The 14,941-nt window shown below is 51.7% G+C and overlaps 1 protein-coding gene and 1 long non-coding RNA gene across 4 annotated transcripts in view; one reads left to right on the forward strand and one right to left on the reverse strand.

Annotated features, from left to right (window-relative positions):
* Positions 1-14,941, forward strand: part of SFXN5 (sideroflexin 5) — an 81,759-nt gene that overhangs the window by 23,061 nt on the left and 43,757 nt on the right. For 2 of the 3 annotated variants that reach the window (XM_081925284.1, XM_081925282.1), the window contains exons 4-7: positions 7,327-7,353; positions 8,433-8,487; positions 10,821-10,846; positions 14,529-14,582. In XM_081925284.1, the coding sequence (XP_081781410.1) occupies positions 7,327-7,353; positions 8,433-8,487; positions 10,821-10,846; positions 14,529-14,582 (162 nt within the window). The remainder of the gene's footprint in view (positions 1-7,326; positions 7,354-8,432; positions 8,488-10,820; positions 10,847-14,528; positions 14,583-14,941) is intronic. The other variant, XM_081925283.1, reaches the window with a different exon arrangement.
* On the reverse strand, positions 10,892-14,315 carry LOC309377821. Its single transcript, XR_014171689.1, has 3 exons — positions 13,950-14,315; positions 13,450-13,684; positions 10,892-11,099 (listed from the first exon to the last, which is right to left on the reverse strand). It is a non-coding gene; the product is annotated as an uncharacterized lncRNA (long non-coding RNA).

Genomic DNA, 14,941 nt, shown 5'->3' on the forward strand with positions numbered 1-14,941 from the left:
CAGGTGGGCCACAGCACCACAAAGAGCGCATCGTGAGCAGTTCCGACAGGCGTTGGGAGTGACCAGAGACCTTTGAGCACCTGCCCTTGGCTCTGCTCCCTTGGTTGGAGAGTGACCGCCTGCAAAAGAGGCAGCCATTGAGCTCTTCTCTGGCCCTTCCTGTACCAGATGAGCTATTATGGGGATATAACTGAGCAGAAGAACGCTGGGCTCCTCCAACTCTTTAGTCCATGGTGATGACGACAATGACTTGATAGTCACTTCGTTACCCAAAGGTCTCCAAGAGACTTGCAGCACCTGTAAAAACATAAGCATAGACACAGTGTACTATTTTTTTAAAAATCATACAAAACCTACCATTCATTAAAATGTTTTTACACTATGCAAAAACAGAACCACAGGAAGCCTGGGCAGCGCACTGCTAATGCGCAGAGCAAGGATCTGTTGCATTCTTCTTGTGGCTCCGTATAATGTGTTGCACAACGGCAGTGTCAAATAAATAAATAATCCATCCATAGAACAGATCAAAACTTAGCAGTGGCGGGCCACTCAGCAACGGCGTGGAAGCAACTGTGGCAAACCTGCCACAGTCGTTTCTGCAGCTAGCTAGTTGTTGCTACTGGAAAAGATGATCCGAAGTGCTTAGAAGGGATTGTTTGTGTCGCAAAAGTGCACTGTAGTTAAGTGTATTTGATACGTTCTTAACTAGGGATGCTTGGTTCTGCCTGTTCCCATCTCAGCAGTTCATATGGTTTCCTCCTCTGCGCTGAAATGCCGGATGATGAGGCTGAGGGGAAGAAGGGGCAGCAGGCAGCGTTTCTGAGTCTTCCCCTTTCTCAAAGTGTGTGTCAGCAGCTCTGTCCTCAGCTGCCTGGAATTAGCCTTAAAAGTTTTTAAAGAGTGGCTGACCGGCCATTTGTCAGGGATTCTTTAGCTGCGATTCCTGGGTTGGAATCTACAATTCTATCATTTGATGGCATTGCTCCCCCATGTCTTACCCAAGCCACCTGGGATGGGATGTTGGGGGCAAGCAGAGACTATACGGGGCTGGGCAGCGCTACTGTCTTGGCATCCTGCTTGCGGTGGCTTCCAGGACGCATGTGCTGGAGACACAGTTCTCAAACAGGGGGGCCCTTGGTCTCTCCTGGCAGAAGCTGCCCGACTTCCCTCCTTGTCTGCTGGTTCCTGGCTGCTATGGGGGGCTTGAGCATGCTTGGGCAGCCCTCTTCAGCGAGGCCAGGTTGGGATGTGGAGTTGCAGGACAGGCCCCACAGCTCATTAATGACAGAAATTAATGGGGGGGGGGGAATGCGCCAGGCTCCTCTGCTGTGGAACCAGTGATGAGTGTCCAGCGAACAGCTTGCTGAGGAAGAGGCGTTACCCAATTCCTCCGCTGAAGGCTGCTCATCGGAGCTCGTCCTTGTGTGTCGCTAATGATGGTAACAGGCTGTCGGCGGCCATCGCCAAGGTTTCCCAGCAATGCGTGGGCTGCCATGGGGAGGAGGAAGTCGGCAGGGCCTGGGCTGCCTTCGTGGCTGCAGGGGCAACTTCTCGGCTCTCCTGCTCAGTTCCAGCTTTCCGTGATCCCTGCTTAGCAGAGCATACAGAAAACGTGACGCTGCAAGCTTCACTAACCTGGCCCCTTCCAGGTGTTTGGGGCTGAATCTCCCATCACTTGGAGGGTCAGGTGGCCGTTTCTGAACCCAGGTAGCCTGATCGGTGTTGCCAACTGATGGGTAACCTCCGGGTTGGACTACTGTAGTGTTCTGTTTGTAGGGCTGCCCCTGAGGTTGACCCGGGTGGTGTGGCTAGAGCAAAATCCCTCCCTCAGCTGGAAGGATTGCATGGGCTGCCAATCCGCTGGACCTGGCGTACAGAGCCCCAGCTTGGGACCACAGGTTACCTACTAAGTTAATTTGTTTGTGAAGCTTGAGAACTCAGAGGAAGCGCTGAATAGATGTCGCTCTTGTTTAAAGAGTGAGTGAGCAGAAAATAATGACAGCAGACTTTGAAACCTCCTTCCAAACCTCCTTGCTCCCCTCCTAGAAGTTTCCCCCTTGTGGAGGTGCCACCTGTGTTTGGAGCTTGTTTTCCAGCCGGCCCAAAGGACCCGCAAGATCAGAGGAGCCACCAAGCACGGCGTGTTGAGACATCCTGATAGAGAAGCCTGTGTCTGGATGGCACTAGCTGCCTAGGGCTAAGTTTCTAGGTCTCTCTGACTTGCAGCTCAGCTTCTTGGCTCTGTGGAGATGCCTGTGAGGCTGGGAACAGGGCCCCTTCTCCCCCAGTAATAATTTTTAGGGTATTCTCCTCTTCCTTCTGAAAGACAAGGAAGAGGCGACATGATAGAAAGCTTTTATCCCTCTCCCATAAGACTAGAACTCAGGGACAGCCAATGAAGCTGAATGTCGGAAGCTTCAGGGCAGATAAAAGAAACGACTTCTTCATCCACCAACCTAGATGGCTTGAAGAGAGGATTCGACAAATTTCTGGAGGCGAGGGCTGTCTATGACCACTGCTCTTCTCTGCCCTCTACAGTTGGATCCAGCAGCCAGGCTCTTTTCACCTTCTTATCATATTAACACTGCAACCAGGGGACTTCCCCATATATTTTCCTGCTGATTAGCCTAGGCTGGTCAGCTAGAGCAGGGGTCAGCAAGGTTTACCTCCCCTGGGCCGGTTCACTCCAGCAGAGATCCCATAAGCACGTGCACCCGGAATTTTCGGCGTCTGCGCATGTGCAGATGCAATTTCCGGTGCCGTGGAAGCAAGTCTCCACACCACGCTGTGCCAGTTTAGCACAGCGAGTGGGGACTCGCTGAGCGGGCGGCTTGGTTTGGGGGCGGCTTGTGGGCCGGTTAAACACCCCTGTGGGCCGCTTGTGGCCCATGGGCCTTAGGTTGCTGACCCCTGATTTAGAGGGCTCCTTCCTGCCTCTTCTGTTGCAGCACTCCAGTCTACGTCGGTGCAGGAAATGTGACAGCTTTTGGCTCACAGTTGTCAGATGAGGCATGTAGACAAACGTCCTTCCTCATTGAGGAGGGGGCCATTCCCTTGGGCACACCGGGTTGGCAACTATGAAAACAGGATGCTGGACCAGATGGGGCATGGGCCTGATCCAGCAGGCTCTTCTCATGTTCTCTGGTGTAGACGATCTCCAGCCCGTCCTGCTTTCTGCCTCGCTCTCCTCCGCTGGCCGTGCCTCTGACCACAGCCTCCTGGCGGCAAGGTATCTCACCCAGCTGCTGCTTCCCTCACCTTTAAGTCCTTTTAATTACTGCTCCCACCAGCTGCTGCAGAAGAGCTAAACGGAAATCGCCACCCATTTAACACAAGCATGCCCCCCTGTGAAACGGGATGGCTAGGCACCGCCCTCCGCTGGCCTGGGGAGGTGAACTTGCTCTCCCCTTCCCAATCTCCAGCCTGCTTCCACTCCAGATGAGGAAGGGGTGCTTCCTTGACTTCGCACCCCTCCTCGCCCTTGCCGAATGCAGCCTCCTCCGCAGCTCTCTCTGCCTGGAGACGGATTCATCTCCCTTTGTGGCTGAAGTGCAAAGAGACTCTGCCACCCTAATGGGCAGGTATTTATTGCCGGGCTCCCCCTTCAATCAGGCTAGCAGCGGGAAGGGCCCCTCCTGCTGGCTCAGGCACAGCAGAGGACAGTGAGTCTGCCGGAGGCCAAACAGCATCCCTTTGCGGGGATAAATGGCTTTTCTTTTACACTGTTGATGAAGAGCGAAGAGGTCTGTTTGCAGTAAAATGGCACTTTGCACTTCCTCCCGCCTCGCCTGGCGCCTAAGTATTACTCAGATCTGCAGAAGATACAGAATGCAGGATGCTGGGGCCTGCAGTCTGAGAAGCCCTTTGACAGCCCTTAGCAGGAGGAGGGGTCCCCCATTAAAGGCCCCCCAGTTTGCCCCAGTTTCCCACAAGGTGCCTGATGGAGGTGGCCGGGGCAGAGCCTGTTTCACCAGTTGGTGTGCGGTGGCAGCGGGTGCCCCTTGGGGATGGTAGGGCAGAAGACAGGGAGACCCATGTAGGTGGTGCCTGGCGGGGCCACCTTATTCCAGCTTTGTCCCCCTCTTCTTCCCTGCTAAATTCCACGAGGGGCAACACAGAGGAGGAGGCTGGCAGACAGGGTAGCTTGAGGCTGGTGGGGCAGTGCCCTCTGTGTGCCTCCTAATGGACCAGCCTCCATGGCAGGGTGAGGGGCGCCTTGGCACACTCTCAGCTTCAGCAGATCCACCTCCTGAGCAATTGGGGACTTGACTGTGGGTCTGAGTGAGGCTGTGGGGAGTGGGGAAGAGAGCACTCGGCTTCCTGAGACCCAAATGTCTGTCCCCATGGCAAAGAGAAGGGGGAGATGTGAGCTTCTGCCTGCCTCGTTCAGGTAGAGCTGCTGTGCCACAGACCTTTGGCTGTCCCCAGTGGCTGTGGATTTGGAGGAACCGGGGTCCTGCCACTTTTGTCTTTCTTCAAACTTCATTGCTCCTTGAGAAGCTCCTTGGGAATCCTTTCTCTCTGGCTGCCTCTTCCATGCCCCAGAGATCAGCAGGCCAGGCAAGGTGGGCGTCTCTCTCCCTGCCCTTCTTTTCTAATTAACCTGGTTGTTGTTTAGTCGTTTAGTCGTGTCCGCCTCTTTGTGACCCCCTGGACCAGAGCACGCCAGGCCCTCCTGTCTTCCACGGCCTCTCGCAGTTTGGTCAAACTCATGCTGGTAGCTTTGAGAACACTGTCCCACCATCTTGTCCTCTGTCGTCCCCTTCTCCTTGTGCCCTCCATCTTTCCCAACATCAGGGTCTTTTCCAGGGAGTCTTCTCTTCTCCTGAGGTGGCCAAAGTCTTGGAGCCTCAGCTTCAGGATCTGTTCCTCCAGTGAGCACTCAGGGCTGATTTCCTTCAGAATGGAGAGGTTGGATCTTCTTGCAGTCCATGGGACTCTCAAGTGTCTCCTCCAGCACCAGAATTCAAAAGCATCCATTCTTCAGCGATCAGCCTTCTTGATGGTCCAGCTCTCACTTCCATACGTCACTACTGGAATTAACCTTAGGAAGACCCTTTTCCCACCTGCATTTGCCCCCATGCTGCCTGCACCATTACATGAGGATCATGTGAGAAGCAGCCCCTCTTGGGAGGTGTCTTGGGAGTCTGGCTCCCTTTAGTGACCCTTGTCTGAATCCCTCCTTGCTTCCTAGGTGGGTGATGTGAGGACTAATTAATTCACATTAGTAAAGTGTTGTTTGAGTGCATTTTTATTATCTTGTCACTTTCAGAACTTGACTCCATTAGGTTGCCTGCTATTTTACGTTGGAGTAAATCCATTGGTTCTTGCAGGGCTCCTCTCCGTGGGACTACAAGGGAGTCAGATACTTGTTTTGCCATGCTGCCGGGGAGGTGGGGGCTGGGTGCCGAGGTGGGGGCTGGGTGCCATGCTGCAATTCCCACCCCAGCTATTCCAAGTCCCGATGTCTCTTGAGTCAGCTACACTTCTCCAAATCTGCTGAATCACTGGTTTAGGGTGCTAAAATTTAGGGTGGGTGCTAAAGCAGTCACCCGGAGGCCAATTTAACTGCAGTCAGGTATACTCCGTGGGACTTACTTCTGAGTAGACATGCCTAGGATTCTACTGCTCAGAGGACTTTTTGGAAGAGTGCAGTGGGTCATTCTTGAAAAGTTCTGTGCCATTTGGAGTGATGTGATTGTATTCATAGAATCATAGAATCATAGAGTTGGAAGAGACCACAAGGGCCATCGAGTCCAACCCCCTGCCAAGCAGGAAACACCATCAGAGCACTCCTGACATATGGTTGTCAAGCCTCTGCTTAAAGACCTCCAAAGAAGGAGACTCCACCACACTCCTTGGCAGCAAATTCCACTGTCAAACAGCTCTTACTGTCAGGAAGTTCTTCCTAATGTTTAGGTGGAATCTTCTTTCTTGTAGTTTGGATCCATTGCTCCGTGTCCGCTTCTCTGGAGCAGCAGAAAACAACCTTTCTCCCTCCTCTATGTGACATCCTTTTATATCTTTGAACATGGCTATCATATCACCCCTTAACCTCCTCTTCTCCAGGCTAAACATGCCCAGCTCCCTTAGCCGTTCCTCATAAGGCATCGTTTCCAGGCCTTTGACCATTTGGGTTGCCCTCCTCTGGACACGTTCCAGTTTGTCAGTGTCCTTCTTGAACTGTGGTGCCCAGAACTGGACACAGTACTCCAGGTGAGGTCTGACCAGAGCAGAATACAGTGGCACTATTACTTCCCTTGATCTAGATGCTATACTCCTATTGATGCAGCCCAGAATTGCATTGGCTTCTTTAGCTGCCGCGTCACACTGTTGGCTCATGTCAAGTTTGTGGTCAACCAAGACTCCTAGATCCCTTTCATTCTCTGTTATCTGAATACAAAGTAATACAATCGTAGAATCGTACAGTTGGAAAGGACCACGAGGGTCATCTGGTTCCATTCCCTGCCAGGCAGGAATCTTTTGTGCAGTGTGGGGCTCAAACCCACAGCCCTGAGATTAGGAGTCTCATGCTCTGCTACTTGAGCTGGTGCGTGCCAGGGTGCCCTTGTACTTTATACAGTGGTACCTCTGGTTGCAAACAGGATCCGTTCTGGGGGCCTGTTCACAACATGAGAAGAGCTCAACCCACAGCGGCCCATCTGCACATGCACGGGTTGCGATTCGCTGCTTCTGCACATGCGTGTGACGCCATTTTGCGCTTCTGCGCATGCGCGAGTGGCAAAACCCGGAAGTAACCCTTTCCGGTACTTCCAGGTTGCCGCAGGACATAACCTGAAAGAACATAACATGAAGCGGACATAACATGAGGTATGACTCTACATCCTTTGATGCAAAGTACTCACCTGAAATGTGGTTTTTTTTTATTCTTAGAATTTTAACAAGAACGTCACACAGAAATCCTCACCTGGCAGGAGAGGTGGATGCTTTGCCTTCCCTTGTATTAGGCTGGTCGCGGGGGGGGGGGGGTGGTTTGCAAGCGCTGCTGAGGTGGCCCCCATCTTGCCAGCCACGGGCAGTGGGAAGGCACAACTACAGACATCTCTCCTGCAAGGGTCAGGGACCACCACCCATCTCGCGTTTTGGAAAATGGTGGGATGTTCAGGTTGCAGACTCCTGCTTCGGTTTCCACAGTGAATTTGTTCAGAGGCAAACTGGGTTGTGGATTCCTGGCCTTGCATCCTGTGACCTTTTCTTCAGACATTTGTTATGCATGTGCACTGAGACTTTGCAAGCTCCTGGGCTCACCTGACTGATCCCCCCCCCCCAACAAGCAACATTAATTATGTCCTTTTGTATTTCTAGCTTTGGAAAGCACAAAAAATTAAACAGGTAAGCCACTCTTTGCTTCTCCTTTCTCGGGCTGCTGCTGCTGCTGCCTTTTTCCCTTCCTGCAAAAGTGGCGAGTGCCGGTTGTCCTTGTCTGTTTGGCTGCCTGGCCTTTCCCTGCCCTGGGAGCTGCCCTTGGCTTCCCTTTTCCATTAAGGTTAAGGAGGAGTCCCTGCAGGGCCCCCAGACCAAGAGAGACCAAGAGAGAGGCAATGCATGGTTTCCAAGCTCATGGGGATGCTGGAGGGGGGGTGGAATAGACCCAGCTGCAGGTAGGTGTGATGCTCCTGCTAAATCCAACAAAGAGTAAAGCAGCCTAGAGGATTCTCCAGGTGTACCCCCTCTTTGGGACACGGGTGGCACTGTGGGTTAAACCACAGAGCCTAGGACTTGCCGATCAGAAGGTTGGTGGTTCGAATCCCCATGACAGGGTGAGCTCCCGTTGCTCAGTCCCAGCTCCTGCCCACCTAGCAGTTCGAAAGCACAAAAAGTGCAAGTAGATAAATAGGTACCGCTCCAACAGGAAGGTAAGCGGCGTTTCCATGCGCTGCTCTGGTTTGCCAGAAGCGTCTTAGTCATGCTGGCCACATGACCCAGAAGCTGTATGCCGGCTCCCTCGGCCAGTAAAGCGAGATGAGCGCCGCAACCCCAGAGTCGTTCGCGACTGGACCGAATGGTCAGGGGTCCCTTTACCTTTATTGGTTTTTAGTTTTTCAATTCTTTATTGGTTTTTAGTTTTTCAAATACCACCTTCTCTCATGGCTTGAGAGAGTTTAGCTGGGGGCAGGGAGAATGTGCATGGGGGGCAACTTTGCAGTGCTAGCCAGACCTGCTTGTGGTTTGTGCCTTTTGAATGTATGTGGGGGTGGGGGTCGGGGGGGTCATGGAGGCAGGAGAAAAAGTAGAGCAGTGAATATGTCTCCAAGGAGCACCTCTCTCTTTCAGGGCAAAAATCCTCTGTTAAAGTGCCCCCCATCATCCCTGGGGTTGTAGGCAACTCACTTGCACCCCGGCTGGGAGGGCAGGATTGGGGATGGCACCCCCGCTTCCTCTCTACCTTCACTGTGTCTGATTTCTTGTAGGCCATCATCCATCCGGACACGAACGAGACGATTTTCATGCCTTTCAGAATGTCAGGTATGGCCCAACCTCGTAAAAAAGTTGCTTTGGATGCATTATGTTCCCCCCTCCCCAAAAAAACCAAGGAATCATTAAAAACAAAAATATTTTGCTCTTTGGATTCCCCCATTGTTATTTTAGGATGCCAGAAAGGCTTTTGTGGACGTGCAAGCCCCTCGCAATTAAAATAAAAACTTTTAAAATTATATATGTACCGTGTATGCACGCACTACTGTGCTACCAGAATTTGTCAATTTAAATTAAACATTAAAAACAAAATCTTTGTGCTGAGCGTTCCTGCAGGCCCCCTGCTTCCTGCGGTGCTTATGCAATCTCCCCTGGCTTTTGTGGCCCCTGAGACCCCTCCAGATGCATTTTTGCATTGCCTTAGGGAGAAGAGGGAGCCTCTGCCTTATGAGAGGAAAGGCAACAGGAAGCTCTCTCTTAGGAAGATCCAGATGGGGAGCAGCAAAAACAGCAAGGGGGTCCAGTTGGTTAGAGCGTGGTGTTGATAACGCCAAGGTTGCAGGTTTGATCCCCGTGTAAGGGGTTGGACTGGATGATCCTCAGGATCCTTCCCAACTCGACAGTTCTGTGATTCTTGCGGCACTTTAAAGACTAGCAAATTCATTTTGGCATACGCTCCCGTGGACTCAAGCCCACTTTGTCAGACGCGGGAGTGATGAAGTGGACTTCAGCCCACAAAACCTTATGCTGCAATAAATTTGTTAGTCTTTAAGATGCCGCGAGTCACTTTGTTGTCTTTTAAGATGGCGCTGGCCATCTTTCCTTTTAAAGGACTTGCATTAAAACAAATGATTTTTCTTTTCTTTTCCAAATTGCTGCCTGGTAGGCTGGGGGTGCCTTCTTCGCTCACCGGAGGGTTGGTTTTTAAAAACTGATTGATTTGACAACTTAATTGGTTAAATATTGCAGCCCTGCTTAAAGGCGTAACTGAAACAAAGCTTCCCCAAAAGTGTTTGGGTGGACCTTACCTGCTCTGCAGCCTCGTGCCTGAGCCCTGGCAGTTTTCTTTCTCCCCCAGATCCAAGAGCTGCTTTGAGTGTGTGACCAGCTGGGATTGGCTTGCAAGAGCCACCGCAAATAGCAGCTCCCTCGATTCAGACACTCGCCTCCCACTGGCATTGCATCCCTCAGGGAGGAACGTAGTTTTGCTCATCGTAAGGCTACCTGGCACGTCAGATTTAACTCCTCTGCAAGTGTGCACACTTGTGATGAGACCTGTGGTATCATTGCCTCTGGCCTGAGTACCTTACGTATTTTAAGATTTTTATTTTGGCATTTTATATTGTGAACCACCGTGAGATCTACGGGGGAAGAGTGGCGTACAAATAATAGTAGTAGCAGCATACCCTTCAACATTTCGCCAATGAAAATAGGGAGCTCCCATTCCATAATGATAATTTTCCTATTTATACTCCACACATCTTATGGGGTTGCCCCAGCCACTCTGGGCAGCTCCCAACATACAGGGTTGCTTTCAGATGGCTCAGGGGTTGCATAACTCCATGCCCCCCAACATTTCTCCCATGGAAACAGGGATGTCCTAAGGAAAAGCGGGACATTCCAGGATCAAATCATAAACCGGGACGGCTTCTCTAAATCAGGGACGTCCCTGGAAAATAGAGACTCTTGGAGGGTCTGTAGTAGTAGTGGTGTAGTAGTAGTGGTAATAATAATAATAATAATAATGGCAGAATCCTAATGTCACCTGAGACACAGGAAAAACACAGACACAGTTCTGGGCAGGGCCAGATTGAGGTCTGATGAGGCCCTCAGCTCCTGAAGGTAAGGGGGCCCTTTCTATGTCCAGATGTCCCTTGTCCACAACAAATTGTCACTGTATTTTGTGTTGAATAGATGCTATATGGTCATTTATGGACCTCATAGGTATCTCAAGCTATTTGCACATGTTGTCATGCTACCAGTCTATGCAGAATGTAGGCACCCTATATATAGAAAGGAGGAAACCAGTGATATTTGGGGAGCAGGCTAGCAGGCGGGGCCCATGACTTACACAACACAAAACACTGTCGCTGTACGTAGGTTTTATTTCATTTGTTTTTTATTCCTATTTTGGAAATATACACCCAGCTTTTTCTCCCCTTTAATTTTTTGGGGGGCCCCAAGAGAGTGGGGCCCTAAGCTATACCTTGTTGAGCTTATACATAAATCTGGCACATGGTCTGGGGAAGGGTGAGGTCTTTTGTCTCTTTCCTCTGCTCTGCATCTGAGGTATCAGTTACACTAGACTATAAACCTATTTTGGGGTGATGGAGTCTCTCTCTGTATATACTAAAATATGTTTTTCCCCCCACTTCTTCCTGTAGGTTACATTCCTTTTGGGACACCTATTGTGAGTATTTTAGCATCTTCTTGCTCCAACGGTGCTTGGCTTTCATGTTTGGTGCAAAGTACCCTGTTGGCCTTTCCATGGGACACTCAACATGATGCTCCTCTGTTGGCACTGGGGGGGGGGGAGGAAGGAGACGGAATGGCCCACCTTGGGTTGGGTTCAGCCTGGCAAGATTCCACTTCCTTTCTCTCTGCCACGCTCTGCTTTCGTTCCTCTCCTCACCCAGCAAAGGCTTCTCCATCTGCTTGAAGCACTGAATGAATGAATAAAGCTGTTAGAAGTACAGTACAAGGGACACTTTCCCCTTGGCTGAAGTCAATGGGGTGATGCAAGTGGGGCAAAATGGGGGGTCCGGATGGCAGAATTTGAGTTTCAGAAGTGGGTGCCATTTCTGGACATCAAGGTGTGCCTTTTGTCTTCTGGATGGAAGAGGCTCAGTCTGATCCAGAAACACTTCTTCTTATTGAGAAGCCCTTCTGGCCTGAGAATAATTTCTTGTGGTGAAGGAAATAGGGAGCATCTAACAGAGGTGTGAGGAGGGGTCTCCCCAGTGTCCTAAGACGGATTGGTCTTGTTCCCTTAAGAATATAAAGAAGAGCCTATTGGATCAGACCATGGCTAGGCAAACTAAGGCCGGATCTGGCCCAAATACCTTCTAAATCCGGTCCGCGGATGGTCCAGGAATCAGCGTGTTTTTACATGATTAGAATGTGTCCTTTTATTTAAAATGCATCTCTGGGTTATATGTGGGGCCTGCCTGGTGTTTTTACATGAGTAGAATGTGTCCTTTTACAGTCATACCTCAGGTTAAAGTTGCTTCAGGTTGAGCGTTTCCAGGTTGCGTTCCGCGGGAACCTGGAAGTAACGGAACGGGTTACTTCCAGGTTTTGCCGCAGGTGCAGACGCTCAAAATGACGTCACACGCATGCGCAGAAGTGGCAAATCGTGACCTGCGCAGACGCGAGTTGCGTTCTGCTCAGGATGCAAACGGGGCTCCGGAACGGATCCTGTTTGCATCCAGAGGTACCACTGTATTTAAATTGCATCTCTGGGTTATTTGTGGGGCATAGGAATCCATTCATATTTTTTTCAAAATTTAGTCCGGCCCCCCCCACAAGGTCTGAGTGGACCGGCCCCCTGCTGAAAAAGTTTGCCGACCCCTGGATCAGACCCACCTTGTCCAGCATCCAAATGCCTGGGAGAAACCAGGGAGCCGAACCTGAGCAGAGCCAGAGTCACACTCTGCCCTCCTGTGTTTCCCAGCAGCCTTGCTGCCTCTGACTGTGAAGGGCAGAGAATAGCCATCCTGGCTAGGAGCCACCCATAGCTCTCTCCTCCTCCGTGAATTTGCCCAGTCCTTTTATAAAGCCTTCTGGGTTGGCGGCCATCCCTGCCTGGCGTGGGATTGACAGCCCCAGTTTAAAGCATCCTTTTCCCTGAGGTCCCTTGCAGGAACTCCCCTTACGGCTCAGTCATCTGTGCCACCCTTAGTGCCACCTGAAATCAGCTGCCTCGCCTTCGCTCCCGGCAGAGAGCCTCCTGGCAGCGCTGCCCTTCTGCTCCGTTCTTCCTCAGCTCCCCCTCAGTTATTCTGAGGCTTGAATTCCTCCCATGGATGCATTCTGGGCCGCATTGCCGGAGACATATGGCCCTTCCTGTAATGATAGATCTTGAGGGAGGGGCTGGCATGGCTCCCAGCACAGAGAGGGGAAAGGTGTCCTTATTTATGTTTAACATTTGGGTGGTAATCTGTAATTAACTTTGCAAAAAGTTAAACACAAATTTTGAGTTAGCGATCAGGTTGACACCAAAATCGGCCCGAATCCAGACCTGTCAGAGATGCTGAGAGCTGTCAGCAGAGCTCAGTTTTGTGAGCTGCAAATGATAAACTGGAACCTCTTGTCATAAAGCAGAAAAGGAAAGGGGGGGAAAAACCGATGTTCAAATGTTACATTTTAATTTTAACATTTATGCCAATTGATCTGTGAAATGTAGTGACATAATTGGCCGTCTGCTCTCGCAGTCTGAGTCTCAAACTGAGCATACTGGGAAGAAGTGGGTGGTGATGGAGGGAGTGGAACTGGGAACCCCCTTCCCTCTCCCCACGGCGGTGTGGGTCTCCACTGCCTCCACTTCAGGGTGTGCTAAACCTGGGGCGAGCATTTGCCGCCCTCCAGAGGGCATTGTTTGTACGCCAAGAGAACTGGAGGCTCCTTGTGCCTGGGGCCAGAAGAACCCAAGGACGACCATGCAGTTGGATCAGGCCACGGGGGACCCATCTGGTCCAGCATCCTCACAGTGGTCAACTAGACGCCCCAAAGGAAGGAAGCCCACAGGCTGGACACGGGCCGGAGGCAATTGCGGGAAAGCTCAAGAGGGGAGAGGGCTCTTGGGCTTGGGTCTGGCTTGCAGGTTTCCCACAATGGACAACTGGTTGGCTTCTGTGAGAAGAGGATGCTGAACTGGTTGGCTGGATCCAGCAGGGTTCTTCTCGTGCTCTTGTGATGTATTCCATAGCTGAACAATCAGTCGCAGTGTGAAGCACTTCTTCCTTTAGGATCTCTCCTGGATCTTCACTGGATAGCCCTGAGTTCTAGTCTTACCCCTTTTCTCTACTGCATCGTGTTAGACTTGTCTGCTGTGTCTCTTCTCACTTGCCCAGCAGGCAGAGGGAGGTCAGGAAGGTGCATCAAGCAGATCCTGGTAGGGAGGAAGGAGACCGGCTGGCAGTCAGGCCAGGCCATCTGAAGGCGGGTCTGGGAACAGCCTGGGAAGAGGACCTGGCTGTGTCCTCATCATGTTCGGGAGCCAGAGCTCCTTGCCCTGGATCTGATAGACCTGTTGGGGAACCGGTTTGATATAATCATCTTACGCTTGAGGAAGTTTACACACATGCCTGGCGGCAGGGATCTGGCACTCCGACCAGCCACACACAGAGGCAGTGATGTGGAAAAGCCCCACCTGTTGAATACCTGCCAGGTAGAAAAGTGTCCTCTCCCTTAGGACTACGCCTGGCTTGGGGTGGCCAGGGCTCTTAGGCTCCCCCCACCCCCCGGTTTTATGTCTGTATTTTCAATCTGACTTCCGTGGGAGAGTGCATCACCTTAATGTTTGTGGCCCATCCTGATCTCCAGGGCAGGTGAGAACGGGAACTTAATGAGCAAACATGTCTGCATCTGCAAAGGAATTAATATACTGTCCCCTGGTGCAGCTGTTTCTGGAGTACTGGGGGGGGGGGCCTTCCCAGTTTGTTTTGGTCTCCGGACTCTCTTGCGCCACCCCAGCCAGTAGGTAGAAATAGAGCTGTATGTTCCTTGGCAGACTTCTTCCCATAGGGAGAGCACTTGCACCCCATGCGCCTCTTGCAGGCTACCCACTCTCAGTGCTCTCCCCTCGCCATCCTCACAGCCCCCACCTGCCAGTGGCAGAACTCTCTTGCTCCTCCGCAGCCTTCCCTGACTTCCCTCAGACTCCTGTCCCACACAGAGATTTAATGCACTCTTGGCTTTGTTCATCTTTCTATGGCTTCACGCTTCATGGTGGAGCTTCTTGGCCGCCCTTGGAGAAGGGCAGGTGGGGCGTTGTCAGTTGCTGTTGGGAGAGGCAGTCCCATCCCTCCCCAAATGCCCAACCCCACCTACCGTCTTCCCTGAAATCTCCCCCTTCTCTCTTTCTCTCTCAGGTTGTCGGTCTCCTGCTGCCAAATCAGACGCTGGCATCCACCGTTTTCTGGCAGGTAATGACGACTTGCTGCCTGTCATCACTGTGCTCAAAAAGCCTCGCTTCTCTTCTTTGCTGCAGCCAAAAACACAAGCAGAATCCCGGCTTTGAGCTTCCTTTTGGCTTGTGGGATGGGGAGGCTGGAGGGAGGCCGTTGTTTTCTGTGTGTGGTGATGGGAGAGCAGCCCCTTCGGCAGTGGGCTCTCTTTCAGGGAGAAAATAAGGAGAGCCCTGCTGGGTCACACCGATGTCCCATCTCATCCCGCCTCCTGTTCTCACAGTGCCCACGAGATGCCCATTAAAGGAAACCCACAAGCAGGACCCAAGCACAAGGGCATCTCCTCCTCCTGGCTGCTTCTAGTAACTGGTATTCAG

This window comes from Podarcis melisellensis, assembly GCF_964234715.1.
Source record: "Podarcis melisellensis genome assembly, chromosome: 9".
Lineage (NCBI taxonomy): Eukaryota > Metazoa > Chordata > Lepidosauria > Squamata > Lacertidae > Podarcis > Podarcis melisellensis.